Source organism: Echeneis naucrates, chromosome 10 (genome assembly GCF_900963305.1).
Source record: "Echeneis naucrates chromosome 10, fEcheNa1.1, whole genome shotgun sequence".
Classification (NCBI taxonomy): domain Eukaryota; kingdom Metazoa; phylum Chordata; class Actinopteri; order Carangiformes; family Echeneidae; genus Echeneis; species Echeneis naucrates.
Genome location: NC_042520.1, coordinates 7288910 through 7303818, shown reverse-complemented (window position 1 = coordinate 7303818; position 14909 = coordinate 7288910). Strand labels below are relative to the sequence as shown.

The 14909-nt window shown below is 41.0% G+C and overlaps 4 protein-coding genes across 4 annotated transcripts; 2 read left to right on the top strand and 2 right to left on the bottom strand.

Annotated features, from left to right (window-relative positions):
• Positions 1 to 88: 88 nt before the first annotated feature.
• upf3b (UPF3B regulator of nonsense mediated mRNA decay) lies at positions 89 to 3548 on the bottom strand. Its single transcript, XM_029512461.1, has 10 exons — positions 3325 to 3548; positions 2979 to 3085; positions 2765 to 2871; positions 2578 to 2676; positions 2223 to 2333; positions 2088 to 2131; positions 1822 to 2010; positions 1557 to 1714; positions 1154 to 1475; positions 89 to 1080 (listed from the first exon to the last, which is right to left on the bottom strand). The coding sequence occupies exons 1-10, from the start codon at positions 3433 to 3435 to the stop codon at positions 940 to 942; spliced, it is 1389 nt and encodes a 462-aa protein (XP_029368321.1). The 5' UTR covers positions 3436 to 3548; the 3' UTR covers positions 89 to 939.
• Positions 3549 to 4165: 617 nt separating this feature from the next.
• On the top strand, positions 4166 to 5275 carry ndufa1 (NADH:ubiquinone oxidoreductase subunit A1). The gene is made up of 3 exons (XM_029512472.1): positions 4166 to 4385; positions 4512 to 4595; positions 4767 to 5275. Exons 1-3 carry the CDS (start codon positions 4284 to 4286, stop codon positions 4785 to 4787), a joined length of 207 nt encoding a protein of 68 aa, XP_029368332.1. The 5' UTR covers positions 4166 to 4283; the 3' UTR covers positions 4788 to 5275.
• Positions 5276 to 5491: 216 nt separating this feature from the next.
• Positions 5492 to 8886, bottom strand: nkap (NFKB activating protein). The gene is made up of 8 exons (XM_029512462.1): positions 8266 to 8886; positions 7423 to 7503; positions 7250 to 7314; positions 7066 to 7164; positions 6931 to 6973; positions 6648 to 6854; positions 6220 to 6369; positions 5492 to 5983 (listed from the first exon to the last, which is right to left on the bottom strand). Exons 1-8 carry the CDS (start codon positions 8757 to 8759, stop codon positions 5809 to 5811), a joined length of 1314 nt encoding a protein of 437 aa, XP_029368322.1. The 5' UTR covers positions 8760 to 8886; the 3' UTR covers positions 5492 to 5808.
• Positions 8887 to 9563: 677 nt separating this feature from the next.
• On the top strand, positions 9564 to 14238 carry zbtb33 (zinc finger and BTB domain containing 33). The gene is made up of 2 exons (XM_029512622.1): positions 9564 to 9779; positions 10769 to 14238. The coding sequence occupies exon 2, from the start codon at positions 10771 to 10773 to the stop codon at positions 12676 to 12678; it is 1908 nt and encodes a 635-aa protein (XP_029368482.1). The 5' UTR covers positions 9564 to 9779; positions 10769 to 10770; the 3' UTR covers positions 12679 to 14238.
• Positions 14239 to 14909: the final 671 nt, after the last annotated feature.

The following is a 14909-nucleotide window of genomic DNA, read 5'->3' as shown; positions in this document are numbered from 1 at the left end:
CTTATCACCCCTGAATTTTCTTGTATTTTAACTCTTGGCCACTGTTCATTGGAGGAAAAAAAAAAAAAAAGACAGCAAAGCTTTGGCAAAGACCCTTTTATTTCCAGTCAAAAATGTCTACTGTTGATTTGCATCACTAATTGTGATTTATTTTCATGCTGATATGTTTTCAGTTTAGTGCATCACATATGGATATATCTGGGGAGTTAGAAAAAGGGGAAGGCAACCGATTTATCACTGTCAATTAAGTATTCATGCAGGCACAACTGTCCAATGACAGTCCACTTAGAAATGGCTATTTCTCCTTTATCACTGTGAACTTCATTATATAGAGTTCCTGTGAGATTATTTAAAAAGGTACAGACAATGGAACTGAAATAACAGTTCTGCACATATATTGGATGCTCCCCGGGCAGAGTAAAATGTAAAGTCAATGTGAAAATCGCGATGCTACAACAAAGATCTCTTTCAAAAGAGTGTGGAAATTATATTGATGAATACAGCGAGGTTGACATGTTGAGTAATTGGGAATTGAAACACCTGCGAAATTGTTCTATACCCACAGACTGTGGTTTGGATGAACAATTAAAAATGTAAAGTTTGTATGTGAACTTTTCCACTAGAGAAACGATACTGAAATAAGGTCACTTTGAGTTCACATGTTCCAAAATACCTTTGGCGTCACCCAATGTGCCCCGCGGCCAAACTCTTTCCAAAGGTTACTGTTACCTTTCCTAGCAAATTAAACTAAAACAGGGTCACACTCAGGCACTAAGAGGCTTCATCTTAACTTCTCTGCCTTTGAGACTGGGAGAGCTAGATGAAGCCCTGCTTCAGCTGCAGTACATGTGCCCCTGGGGCACCACATCGCTGCTCTGAGCCTCACAGACTGGTCTACCCTCTCCTTAGCAACTTAAATTGCCTTAAGTACAAATCTGCTCAGTCATCTTCTTTATCAACTACTTTCTTGGTCTCAGCATCTGGTTTCCTGTCTGAAGAACTGGATTCAGCCCCTCCTCCTCCCATTGCTCGATTGCGGCTTCTGGCTCCAGGCTGGTACAGCTGAATAGCAGGCCGATCCTGATGCACAAAAAAACAACACTATTAGGTTGGTGAGAAGTGACTTGATAACTTTAAATGCTAGAATTGTCACCTTATTCCTCAGCCGCTCTCTTTTTCCAGCATCATCCTTTTTGTGATCTTTGGAAAGTTTCTCTGGCCTCTCAGAGTGATAGGATACACCAACATTGTCACCCTTTTTCTTCTCCAAGGCACGCTCTTTTTCTTTTTTGAGCTCATCCTCTCGTTTCCTGTATGAGTTTTCTCCATCTTGCTGTTCTCTCCGTCTCCGCCTCTCTTCATCCTGACGCCTGATGCGCTCCTTCTCTTTCTGCCGCCGCTCCTTCTCGCGTTCTCTGTCTCTTTCTCGATCAGCGTCACGTTCTCTGAACTCTTTCCTCCCATCCTCATCAGCTCTGTGTAAATCACAAATTCTGCTTCAGTATTCTGTCTAAAGTAAGCAATGTATTTTTATATGAATTAGTGAGCTAACTAACTTCCTTCCTCGATCCTCCTTATTTTCAATGTTGTGACGCCTCCTATGATCAGTGCTCCCCATCATTCTGTCCTCTTTACTGGACTTCTCTGGTTTCTTTGACTTATCCTTTGGCTTCTCAGGATCTGTATCATCACTTCTGTCTGGTTTCTTTAGAAGCTACACAGTTGAAAAAAGCGAGAGAGACAAAAAACAGAAAGATCATAATGAGACAATGGAAATTGAACATGGTTTTGAACTGCTTTACTCCTCCACAGCACACGCACCTTAATTTTTGGTTCTTCTTTAATTTGGTCTTTGTCTTTCTCGAGAGGCTTCTCCAGTCTTTTCATCTTCTCTGCTTCCTTGCGCTTTCTTCTCTCCTCCTCTCTCCACTTACGACGCTCCTCATCCCGTATACGCTTGCGTTCAAGCTCCCTCCTCCTTCTCTCTTCTTTCTTTTCCTCCCTGAGTCTCTGTACAGCAATGAAACAGGATATGAGCCCACCTTCATCATGCAACACCATTGTTTTGTGCCATTGTACACATTTACCTGTTTATTCTTCAGGAAATCCAGCAGAGGAGTTGTTTTTTTAGCTTGAGGAAATAGAAGAGAACAGGTCTCCACTTTAACATTATGCATTGATGATTCAGGTACGTATTTTAATTTACCAAACCGTTAACATACCTACAAGCTCCTTTGATTTTGCCTCAATCTCCTCCAAAAGGGTCTCCGGTGTTGACACAAACTTTTCTTCATCTCCATTGTAATATTCCAAGAACTTTTTGTAATCAGGATCTTAAAAGTGGAAAAACAATTGAATATAAATCACTACATAACATTAAACAAAGCAGGTTTTCTCTACCCTTTTCTAATTAAAATCAGCAAATGTAGCCATAAACATATACCACCTAACAATAAACACACAGTATATGGAAGCGATAATGAGAAGAATAGAGTATCCTACTAAAACATACACTCATTCAATCCTATGGCTTTATAACAACAGGACATCAAATGCATGTTCAGGAAATATTTTTACCGTCAGTAATTGTGCCGCACTTTGCATCCTTTTTCTTGCTTCTTTTCTTGGCAGTCTTTTGAAAGGGTGCAAACTCTACAATTGCAGGATACTCCTGACCTGTTGCAGACAGACATAATGCGAATAAGCATGAAGCCTCAACTCACTAGCGAATAAATCTGTTTGGTGCAATTAATTCTCCACATACCTCTGCTGTCAATGAATACATATCCATCAAACCGATCTCTGAAGAGGACTATGTCTTCTTGATTTTTGAAGTTGAGGTAAGCCCTTGCAAATAGGTGGGGGTAAAGGCTAAAAAAAACAACAACAACAACAACACAACAGTCATGTCCGGTTGAAATGGTGTTGGCTGATTTAATGTTTTTATTGAAGGATTTAACGTCTGATCAGCAGCTCACCTTGTGTCGTTGGAGAAAAACTCCATGTAGTCCAGGTCTGGGAGCGGCTGCAGCTGCTCCTCCAACTCCTCCTTGGTCAAACTTGGAGGTAATCTCCTGATCACGATCTGAGGAAACAACATCCACAGTCCTGAAGGTTTCCCCAGATGTGGGCGGAAGGCAGCAACCGGCTAATGTGGTCTGCCTGGTTTCAAGTGACTCTATCTCGTAATTGTTGGATAAATATGTGTGTTTGAACTGAAAAACGCAGTTTGTGAAAAACCTTTTATTTAATTAAAAGTTTTATTAGTATCCACAACTAACTGGTTTTATAGCAACACAAGCTAACGAAGCTAGCAAGTTTCACCTTTGTCATGGTCTCTTTCTTTTCCTTTGACTTCTCCGTCTTTTCTCCATCTTCACACTTGATTTCCACCCTTTTCTCCTTCGGTCGGGTGTTTTCTTTATCTTCCTTCATGACTGAAAAGCTAGTTTGGCACGTAGTCGAATCTCATCGCACTTGTTTACTTTTTTTAGCAAGTTAGCCAGCTAGTAGCAAACACCAACCGTAACTTCCTTCTCACCGTTCCGCCTGTAGCTCACTGTCCCCGCCGGAGGGAGGCGCTGTGGATTAAAACGAACATTGTGAAGACTGTTTAAAAAAACAAACAAAAAAACAAAAAATGTAATTGTTGTTTTTCAAATATCCATGAAACAATATACGTGAACATATATATTTTTTGCTTGTTTTCAATAAGAATTCAGCAAAATAATTAATACGTTCTACCGAATGCCCTTCAAAATAAGAGGACGTTTATCCTAGCAGGTTGTATTATATGTGGTAGAGTATATTTACTTCAATATCAATATAGCATTTATTTATAGAATCAAATATAGACTTTTGGTGCACGCATTCTCTCTTTGCATACTCCGCTCTCATTTTCATGAAATAAACTACGTTTGTAATTGCTAGTAATATTTTGTAGTTATGCATGTCGTGCTGCGGTGGTGGTTAAGTCAATTGTTTTGGAAGGCTCACCTTGGACAGATCTATCAGTGGACTGTGGGAGGAATGAACCCGGTATGAATTCAACGATCCTATAATCAACATAATTGTTTAAGTAAAAGCGTGACAGGAGTTTTATCGGCCCTGATGGTTTTCTTTTGAAACTCCCCGACAGGAAGTGATTCTCGGTCTGTTAGCAGAGTTCAGGTCATCCGGGCGGCCGACATTTTGTTAGCTTCTTAGCAAAATAAACGGTCTCTGGACAACTTCGTTGTCCGCAGGATTTCTCCCAGCAGCCTGACAGTTAACGTTTAATCGCCATGTGGTATGAAATCCTGCCGGGCTTCGCCATCATGACAGCGTGTCTCATCATTCCCGGCGTCGCGACCGCACAGATCCACAAGTTCACCAACGGAGGGAAGGTGAGGAGGACGGTGGCTGCTAGCGTGGATGTAGCCATGTCCAGTGAAAACACATAAACTGAAAAACCCTTCGGGACTCTCGTGTTTTCTGCCTCTCTAAACGAAACACCGATGTGTTTCCTGCAGGAAAAGAGGATCGCCCGGGTGCCGTGGCAGTGGTATCTGATGGAGAGGGACCGGCGGCTGGGGGGGCAGCACCATAACTCCAAGGTGAAACTTCAACCAACTGCACATTTGACTCACTGATTTCTGGTTTAAATAAAAACTGCCTGGAATATAAGAAATAGAAGGCCTGCTTGATGGTTCATTAGTTGTTTGTTAGGATTTAAGTAGTTGTACATCAGAAACAGAAGTTCTGATGAGCTTTTCCTCTCTCAACAGGGACTTGAAAACATCCACTGATGACTACATATGTGAAGACTGTTATCAGATAGAAGTTCTTCGTTTTACATTAAAGATTATATTTACCATTCAGATGGTTTGTTTGTTTTGGTCTTAAAGTGATTATCCCTGTTATCAATTAAACTGTTGCACACTGGAAATCTTTTAATGTGTCTGGGGTTGTATATTTAAAACCCAAACAGGAAAGTGGAGATATAACTAAAGTAATGCCTTACATTATTGTGGACCTTATACTGCAAAGAGGAGAATCCACTGCTGCATGGATATGTATATCGCTATTTGTTGAGGCTTGTCAGCATCTGTGTTCATAATTGTCATGCGTCTTAAATGTTTTATCATGGTTTTGGAAGGATGCATCAGTCAGCTGAGAAAACAAATTTCTGATTAAGTAAACAAAAATCTATTGTTTTGATTGTATAAAAAAAAAAAAAAAGTGAATGCCTTTTTGGTGAAAATGCAGCCATATCATCTTAAACTGAAACATAAAAGGAAGACAACATATTTCCCAAGGTTTTCGATTCTCTTATCTGTGCTTTAATATATATATATATATATATATATAGCCTCTACAAATTATTCTAAAATTAAAATAGACTCTTTCAAATCCCAGAGTTGGGAATCACTATGCTAACCTAAGATCTTAAGACTCAATGAGGAAAGAAAATTACAGTATATAAAAGAAATTGCAGTGCCTACAAGATGACTTAATCCAGAACATTTATTTATTATTGTTCCCAGGATAATATGCAAAAATTTACAAAAGAAAACATTAGTTGAACTAAATGAAACACTAGTTTCAGTGAGTACATGGGTTTGAGACACATATTCAAGGGAATAGAGAATCTCACTTATACACTTTACAGTTTACTTCACCCCTCCACTCTACATTCACCTGATAATGAATGTGATGTTTCTATTAAAAAAAAAACAAAAACAAAAAACAAACCTCTTGAAATTGCTGAACAAAGAGTAAAGGTTTCTTACAAAAGCAAACTGAGATCAAACTATTGAGAGGTGAAGTTCACTTCTCCTCCTTGCCTTTGGTTTTCCTATACACCATTTCCCTGAAGCTGGACAGGATCTTGCTCTCTCGCTTCCTCCTCTCCTCCTGGTTGAATGATGCCAGAGCTCTCTTTTCATCTGCACTGTAGATCTGGTTCTCCTTTCTCAAACGCACAGCCTCCATACGACGATGTCTGCAGGGTTACATGTGAGAATGTGTCATTATTACATTAAGAATAGATGAGAAGTTCTTTGGTTTGTTATATTTTAAGGGAATTATCCTTATGCACTGTGTGCTAACACACAAATAGAATACCTGAGAGAGAAATTTGAATTGCTTCATCATACTGATTTGATTTCTGCAGCACATTCTGAAATATCAAAATCATGACCAAAAAGATTTTTTTCCTGTTTTCTGAGCTTCACATACCTGCTGCCGCTCATCACGTAACCAGACTTCTCAAAGTTTGCAATCTCCTCACTTGTGAGACCAATCTCTCCTCTTCTCGGGATACGTTTACCAGCTTTAACGTACTCTGCCATTGCAGCACCTTCACCTGGCAACAGCGCATGACCGAAACTTGTGGAAGAGAGAAAGAGAAAAAAAAAAAAAAAAAGGTCTTACCAAACAAGCAGAATACATACAGTCCGACATGTAGAAAGAATGAATGAAATAAATAAAAAATATCTGGGACTGTATTTTTTGAGTCTGATGATAATATATACTGCATAGGATGTAAAGAGAGATCTGTTTTTTGATACAACTGCTTTTGTTTCTTCTTAGCCCCCCCACCACCAAACTCTTGCCACATGATGAAAATTCAAACTGCACTGGAAATAAAAGTCAAGCTGACTCACTCCAAAGGCCTGTCATCCTGTGACATGTGGGTGAGCGGCGCTTCGGGACCAACCACATGCTCATCCATACATGTTTTCTCCACCCACATCACCCCACTGGGATCCTCCTCTTCATCTTCCTCTTCCTCCTCCTCAGACTCCTCACTGCTGGACTCGCTGGACTCCTTACGACTCTTCTTGACTTTCTTCTTCTTGGACTTCTTGGACCTGTTAGGAAACATGTGGTTAATCATCTCCTTGGTTCCTGTTTGGATGAATGATATAGCTGGATATTCAAACTTACTTCTTACTCTTCTTTTTCTTCTTCTTCTTCTTTATTTCTTCTTCTGGGAGATAAAACACCAAATTTCATTTTATGAATCTGGTGAAACTAAGAGTGTATTTAGCCTTTTTAAACTATAATCTCTGACTGTCTCACCGTCTGATTCTGATTCCAGCTCACTGTCCTCTGAGTGCTTCTTGTTCTTTCTTTTCTTGGATTTCTTCTTCTTCTTCTTCTTTTTCTTCTTCTTCTCTTCTGTTGATCAAAATCAGAACTGCTGGTCAATTCAAAATTCAAACCATGTAACTGCAGCGACTGAAGTTCACTGCACAGGCTTTACCTTCTGAGCTTGACTCTGAACTGCTGTTTTTCTCATCTTCTTCAACTGGTGTGAATTCGTCAGAGCTAATGGAAACAAAATAAAGACAAGAAGTTCTGCGCCTTCAAATGCAGAGAGATGGTCTTCCACAACACTGGAGAGAAAACCACATAAAGGAAAGATTCTTCACTTACTCCGGTTCTTTTACTCTTGGTGAATATCCCCAAACTTCAGGACATCCTAACTCACCAATCCTCTCCCTCTCCTGAAGACGCCTGTAACACACAGACGGAAAAATGCAAAGGTCTAATTATTAAAATGTCTGAGTTTTTTCAATGGGAAATATCTTTTGAATAAAATGTCAATATCAATTCCTTTATCCACTGTTATGAAATTTCTTTTTTTAAGGATCAGCAAGTGTCAGCATCTCAGACAATATCCATATTAATATTGTGACAATGATTTTAGCCACGTTGCCTCATACCAGTTGGCAATTCAAAATAAACCTAAGATTAATAAGAAGAAACACTGCAGTTGTGTGTTAGCACAGATTTTAAAGTAAACAAACATATTTAGACTTTCTACAGAAAATAGTAGGTGGAAGCACAAAATTATCCAATTCCAGAGGTGACATTTTGTCCATTTCATGTCAAAGGAAGCCGACTAGATGCTTAAAACGAGTAAACAGGTTTTTCTGATTTCTATTAATAGTAACTTATCAAAAACATTTTTGCCACATTGCTTTAAGTTGCAAAAAGTAATCTGCGAACACGTTTTGCAGTTATAAGACTTAAAGAGTCCCTTTTACAAAGGGTTCAGCCAGGTGTCTTCTCTGAATTAACAAATAAATCAAAGTTATAATAGACAGTACAGACAATGACAGGAGCCGACAAGAGGACAAAACACGTTCAAGGCCTGTAAGAGTTTGATTGATCCACATTAGATTGTGGAACTTTGCTTCTGCTGCTGTGACCATTAAGTCTTTTAATGGTAAGATGGATGCCATTTAATGAAATGATGGATGTCTCTCTCTGTACCTGGCGATGAACGCCTCCTGTCTCTGTCTCTGGGCGTCGTCCCGCTGCTGATCGTAGTAGTACTCATCTCTGAGGCTGCCGTGTTTACCCGGAGCGTCCCGCTGCTCGGACCAGTGGTTGTGGTTGCTGTTATTGTTGTTTGTGCTGTTGTTGTTGTTGTTGTGACGCTCCCGGGACCTGGACCTCGACCTGGACCTGGACCTGGACCTGGACCGGGACCGGGACCGTGACCGGCTGCAGCGGGGGCTTCCTATCCGGATCCGCCTGATGTTTCTGGCCTCTCGGAATCGACGCTCCCTTTCCTCCCGTTCTCTCTCCCGGTTGCGCGGCTTCGGGAGTTTGGGCCCGAAGCTGTCCGGGGAAAGGCTCCGCTCCCGGCTGTAGCTGCGATGGCGGCTGCGGCTGCGGCTGCGAGAGCGAGTCCGGGGTCTCCGAGCCCGAGGACTCCGAGGCCCGGGGCCAAAGTCAAAGCTGGGCCGGTCAGACAGAGGCATCTCAGTCACCGACTGAGCCCGAACTGATCGGAATAAAGTGTAAAAACTGTATTTAAAAGGACGGAAATAGACACACCGAGTGTTTGAGCCGACGCTTTTCTGATATACGCAACAAAACACGCGTCCGTCCTCAAATATCATCCGATCTACCGCACGGCGATGTTTACACCGTTCCGCTTTGCTTTCATAAGGTTTATCAAAGAAACACACAAATAACCACAGAAATGTGGAGATACTTAGATACAACTACTGAAACCTTTCTCTTTCCCCTTGTAACTACACTGAACACTTGCCATGTCATTTTTGTGCTTTACTGTGTTGTAACCGAATATTTTCTGAGTATATTTCTTTAATCTATTTTATGTCTCTAAATGAACAACTAATGTGTGTTTTTTACTGACAGACGGTTTAGCATTTTATTGACAAAACAAGAAACAACAACAAACACATAAAAAGACCAGAATATAGAGGGGCCCTATAGAGAAATAGAGAACTACAGGTATATTGATGGAGGACAAAATAGAACAAATAGAACTGATTTTGAAACCATTTTTGCAGCAAACCCTGGGACCAATCTATTGAAACACAGCTTTGCTCCAGATGTTTGCAGTTTGCAGATCAAAACGAAGAGGCAGAAAAATAAAAGGCACCAAGCCAGCGGGGTGGGCGCCTTGGAGCTTTTATTTTGAAGGTGAACCGGAAGTTATCTTGGGTACGGTAGTGGCGGTATCAGCCAAAATATTATTCGCATATTGTTTCATTGTCATCCGTTGCCTTAAAAAAAAAAAACGACGAAGCCAACCTGTTATTCATTGTTGTTAAATGTTTTACCGTCGTGCTGTAGTTTTGTAATTGAACGCGGTTGAAGCGACCCGACGGCGCCGCCTGGTGGCTGGTCGGTTAGCGGGGAGCAGCCGGGGAGCCCGTCCGCCGTTAGCTATTGTTTGCAGCCAGATAAGTTTATCTGCAGGAGGTGGAGGCTGCTCTGCTTAGTCTTGGCTGAAAAATTCACGGTTGCAGGTAAACAGGGTCCATTTGAAAGCAGCGAGCTCGGGGATACGCGTGTTTTCATGGCCGAGCGGTGTTTGCAGCTAGCAGGATGCTAGGCCGCGCTGTGTCCGTCCATTAACGAGGAAGAGCGGAGCAGCTAGCGTTACCTATTGTTAGCTGCTAACAGCAGCGTTTGTAACACAACAATAACAACAATAAAACGTCTCTCGAACTAGATCACGTCCTCACCTGAAAGGACACAAACGCAGCTCTCCGCTTGTGTAATGTCACGATAATGTATCATTGAAGATAGTTATAACAAGTTTGGCAAAGTTACCTTTAGCTAACGCAAAGCAACGTTATTGTTTTTGTTTCCTGACCAACAAAACTATTAAAAATCCAACTCGGACTCTCACAATGCTTCTTTGTCGAACATAGAGTCATTTTCTTTTAGTGAATGAATGAATTGGTAGTCCGAAGTCAGCTGGTTGAACTCAGTTTAAGGTCCTGTGGTGTGTGATTGTATTGATGCTTCAGTTTGTGCTGATGCTGAACCGACAGGTGCTTTTTATTTTATCCAGCCACAGTTATATCAATGGGTGTAAAATACACATCTAAGTTTCAGACAGCAGAGTTTAAGAGCACCATGACTTTCACTCTACACCATGAACCAACATTTCAGGGATTCCTATGTTAGACTGAATTATGTTGAGATTGATGTTCATAATAAACCAACAAGTGAGTGTATGATGAGTCGTAATGAGAAATTTCACCACGGAAAAGTTCGCTGGGATGTTTTTCATTCGACAAATATCAACGGTGATCTCAGATGTCTTCTGTCACTCATTGCCTTTCTTGGAACTGAAAAAATAATAAGAAGGAATTAGTCCTTCCTGCAGTTCTAGACTGCCAGTTTCAGCTACGTAATGTACCAGAAAGAACCATTTCTGTTCAACTTGTTCAACAAATGTAGCCAATGGACTGATTTTCCTCTCTTTGATTTGTGTCTCTTTCTACAGTCATGCCAAGTCTGAAGCTGATATCTGCAACTGACCCACAGTATTCAGCAGCTGTGCTGAAATCAATGAATGAGCAGAGAAATCATGGATTATTTTGTGATGTCACCATCATCATACAGGACAAGAAATTCAGAGCTCACAAAACAGTCCTGTCTGCCTCGAGTACATATTTCCACCAGCTCTTCAGCGTCGCTGGACAAGTGATCGAGTTGAACTTCATCAGAGCAGAAATCTTTGAAGAGATCCTCAATTTCATATACAGCTCCAAAATTGTCCGTGTTCGCTCTGACATGCTTGAGGAGCTCATAAATGCTGGACAGATACTCGGAGTGAAGTTCATTGCAAACCTAGGGTTGCCATTATCACAAGTTAAAGGTCTTCCTGGTTTGTCAAAAGAGGCAGAAAATAAAAGTGACACATCCACAGAGATGATGCCAATCATCACAGAGTCCTTCTCAATATCTGCAGAAGAATTCAATCAGACTACCACACCTGCAGGTAACGATGAGGACTCGGACACTGATGTCATGTTTGTCTCACAAACGGATGCTCAAACCAGAGCAGCCAATCAGAAAGCCGATTCTAGTGAGATCATTGATGTGGATACAGCGGATTCAGAAAATGTAACATCAAAGCAAAACGAAGAGCCAAACCCAGCAGATGAAAAACCAGAAGAAAAAGCCACAACTCCAGTGAAAACACCTTCTACAAAGACTCCCAGTGTCAGCTGTGAGAACTCCAGTTTACCGGACAGCAGCCCTCTTCGCAGTCCAGACTCCAGCACCAACACCCCGTCTTCCCCTGCCAGAGTTCTCTCAGGAAGTGCTCCCACAACACCAGCCACCCCAAGCAGTTTCACCCCGGAACCTTCGAGTGCCTCTCAGTCTCAGCCCTCTGAAAACACTGATATAATGGGAGTCCACAAGAAACAAGTCTCTACTTCTTCTCAGCAGGGGAATTTTAAAATAAGGCTCTTGGATGTTTCTGGAAGCCCAGCTGATCAAGCTAACGCCACAAAATCAGCAATAGCAGCAAAAAAGACAGTGACTCTCAACACGGCCACAGAGATTGATTCCATTTCTTCAGGCTGTAAAGTTTATGCCAATATTGGAGAAAATACTTATGACATTGTCCCAGTGAAGGAGGATCCGGGTGAAGGAGGCTCCAAAGCCAATAAAGGGAAGAGAGCATTAATGGCAACACCTTTGAAACCCTTTGATAAAACATTGCCATTACCAAAGGCTGGCCCTAACAAGAAGAAGACCAAAACCGAGCTTGAGGACCACTACGAGTTGATCATGGATGGAAAGACTTTCTACGTGTGCATTGTCTGTAAGCGTCCGTATGTGTGTCTGACGAGTCTCCGTCGCCACTTCAACACCCACTCGTGGGAGAAAAAGTACCCTTGTCGATACTGTAACAAAGTCTTTGCTTTGGCCGAATACAGAACTAAACATGAAATCCACCACACTGGAGAGAGGAGGTATCAGTGCTTGTTGTGCAATGAGATGTTCTTAAACTACCAGTTACTGTCAACCCACTGCAAGCAAGTCCACAACCAGGATCCCAGTGGGAGGAAAGAGAAGGATGACGCTGACAACAACTTATACCGCCTGCTGCCGTGTAAAACAGTGCAGATGAAGCCATATTCATGGACGACTGAAGGGCCGGGTGTCCCCGTCATCTCTGAGGACGGCAGTGTTCATCACATAACAAGTGCTGGCGAAGACGTCCACTCTTCCACCCAGAGCAGGATGTTGAACTGGGACGACATCTTCGTCGAGCCTGAAGCACGTATGACACCTGATACTCAACCCCCGCCCCAACCCCAACCCCAGCCGAGGTCAACCATAAGCACTCCCTCTCAAGCCACCACAGAGTTTGACTTTGTTATACCAGAGACCTACTGAGCAACCCTCGCTGCTCCATTATCTGTGCCTTTTAGGTGCCCCCACCATTTTTGTCTCTTTGGTTCCATGTCAACAGTGTCCCGTTATCATTTTCAATAGCGTCGTCATAACGGTTTCCATTAGCAAAGGCTTGTGGTGTAGTAATGTGGCGGTCCTTAACTTATGTGACTGTGCTCTTTGAGTCGTCTTGATCTTTGGCATCATTGGAATAAATGATCATGACATTAGCAACCAAACATAGAAGTAGTTCACATGCAAGAAGCTAAAACTGACCCAGAAAAATAAGATGTCTTCAAGGCACATCTCCATAGCTGAGACTCTGACTAAAGCTGATGACTCGTGCACTTAATACTTTTCAGACATGGAAATCTTTCCTGAAGGGTCTGAAGCACAAAGCGTCAAAATGAAACATTTAAATATTCCTCTGTCATGTTTCAGTTGTGATTCTTCACATTCAGGCCAAGTGTCCGAAAGTCAATGCTGTTCAACAGCCCAGCCCTATTTCATAAAATAGAAACGGGGTTACCCATTTAAAAGTGTGAAACCTCAGTTGACAGTTACATAACCAGGTGACTTTTTTTTTTTTTGCTCTGGATACATTCAAGCATTTCATATTTGTATAAAACAGACGTCTCTCTATCATGGAATAAAACAAACTCCTCAAACTCCTCAAATTTATCAACGAATATGATCATTTTTGCAGAACTGGTCATTCCATTCTCCATTTGAGACCTGTACAGAAGAAAATGAAATGAAAAGTGTTTTTTTTTTTTTTTATTATTATTATTATTATTATTATGTTGTTGGCGATCCCATGTGTGGGTATTGTGGCAGGGAAGATATGTGATGCTTATGTAATTTATTAGTGTTTGACAGACAATTCTGATTTATTTTTTTGTACCATTTACCACCTTCTATTTCATGTCAAAGCACCTTTCATTTTTCACTTCTTCAGATTTCCATGTTGTTGTTTTGTGTTAATGAGGTGTTATTTCAGGGGAGCACGGCGGCATAATGATTAGCGGCCAACAAGAAAGGGCTGGGGCCTCTCTGTGTGGAGGCTGCATGCGCTCCCCGTTTCTGTGTGGGTTTCCTCCCACCGTCCTAAGACATCATGTTTGGGTTAATTGGTGACTCTAAATTGTCAAAGTGTGGTTGTTGGTCTCTGTGTGTTGGCCCTGTGATGGACTGGCGACCCCGCCCTCATCCAACATGAGCTGGGATTGGCTCCAGCACCCCCCATGACCCGGAAATTGATGAATGTTATTTTAATAATGTGGTGATAGGATCTATAATAAATTAAGGATTATGTCAGTCCATACAAATAGCACTTAGTGTTGGTTCATGCAAAAGGTTTTTTTTTTTTTTTTTTTTTTGTAATGTTCCTTTTCTTGTTTTTCCATGGTGTCAGAAGGTCAGTATGAGGAAAAAAAAAAGCAAAAAAATGAAAAAACCCCATTAGTGCAAACAGGGGAATCTGCTCTACTTCATGTCATTCAATAAGATAATGTCTATTCTTTTTTTTAAATAAACAGATTAACATTGGTGTCATGTACAGTATGTATTTGTTTTGACTTCACTTTTTTACTTTCAGATGTATTTATTAGCTTTATAGCGTAGACAATGAAATAGATATTAAATATTCAGGTTTGTTGGCATTCACCGAATGTACTTTTTCTTTCACTTAGGAATGACGTTGATGTGATGGTGAATAAATTATTTTACTATTTTCATATAACTGTCATACAATATGATCTTATGAATGTCTCCTATTTTACTTTGTGTTGTCATTGCATTGTCACCCTTCCTCAAAATTAGGGCCACTTAATCATTTTTAGCAACCAGCATAACTAAACCACACTAATAGGCTCGTGCAGTAACTCTTACGTTATGATATTTAGATTTTGTTGCTTTAATTGTATGATCATTTAAAAGACACACTTGTGTAGCAAAACTTTAAAAGATAAAAAATTGTCTTACTGTTGGAAAAGATTTTTGAGTAAAATAAATCTGAAGAAATACCAAAATGGTGTTTGTTCACCTTCAACAGCTGATATCAGCTGGTGTCACTAATATGACACAAAATGCAAAAAATGCCCTTTTTTGTGTCAACATATTGTCGATTCAACGATTGAAACATGACATTTCTTCGCTCTATACTCACAATTGGAGCTCGTACACAGTGGAGCCATCAGGTGAGTGTGGAACTGCTGCTATCCGGATTGTTTTAT

What these genes read in the sequence shown, in the direction of transcription:
- upf3b (XM_029512461.1), bottom strand. Translation starts at nt 3,435, where the DNA reads ATGAAGGAAGATAAAGAAAACACCCGACCGAAGGAGAAAAGGGTGGAA. An exon ending in TTTTTCTCCAACGACACAAG is followed by an intron (nt 2,872 to 2,978) that starts GTGAGCTGCTGA and finishes TGTTTTTTTTAG; the next exon opens with CCTTTACCCCCACCTATTTG. An exon ending in AAGAAGAACCAAAAATTAAG is followed by an intron (nt 1,715 to 1,821) that starts GTGCGTGTGCTG and finishes TCAACTGTGTAG; the next exon opens with CTTCTAAAGAAACCAGACAG.
- ndufa1 (XM_029512472.1), top strand. Translation starts at nt 4,284, where the DNA reads ATGTGGTATGAAATCCTGCCGGGCTTCGCCATCATGACAGCGTGTCTC. An exon ending in AGTTCACCAACGGAGGGAAG is followed by an intron (nt 4,386 to 4,511) that starts GTGAGGAGGACG and finishes TGTTTCCTGCAG; the next exon opens with GAAAAGAGGATCGCCCGGGT. An exon ending in GGCAGCACCATAACTCCAAG is followed by an intron (nt 4,596 to 4,766) that starts GTGAAACTTCAA and finishes CTCTCTCAACAG; the next exon opens with GGACTTGAAAACATCCACTG.
- nkap (XM_029512462.1), bottom strand. Translation starts at nt 8,759, where the DNA reads ATGCCTCTGTCTGACCGGCCCAGCTTTGACTTTGGCCCCGGGCCTCGG. An exon ending in CCAAGAGTAAAAGAACCGGA is followed by an intron (nt 7,315 to 7,422) that starts GTAAGTGAAGAA and finishes TGTTTCCATTAG; the next exon opens with CTCTGACGAATTCACACCAG. An exon ending in AAGAAAAAGAAGAGTAAGAA is followed by an intron (nt 6,855 to 6,930) that starts GTAAGTTTGAAT and finishes GTTTCCTAACAG; the next exon opens with GTCCAAGAAGTCCAAGAAGA.
- zbtb33 (XM_029512622.1), top strand. Translation starts at nt 10,771, where the DNA reads ATGCCAAGTCTGAAGCTGATATCTGCAACTGACCCACAGTATTCAGCA.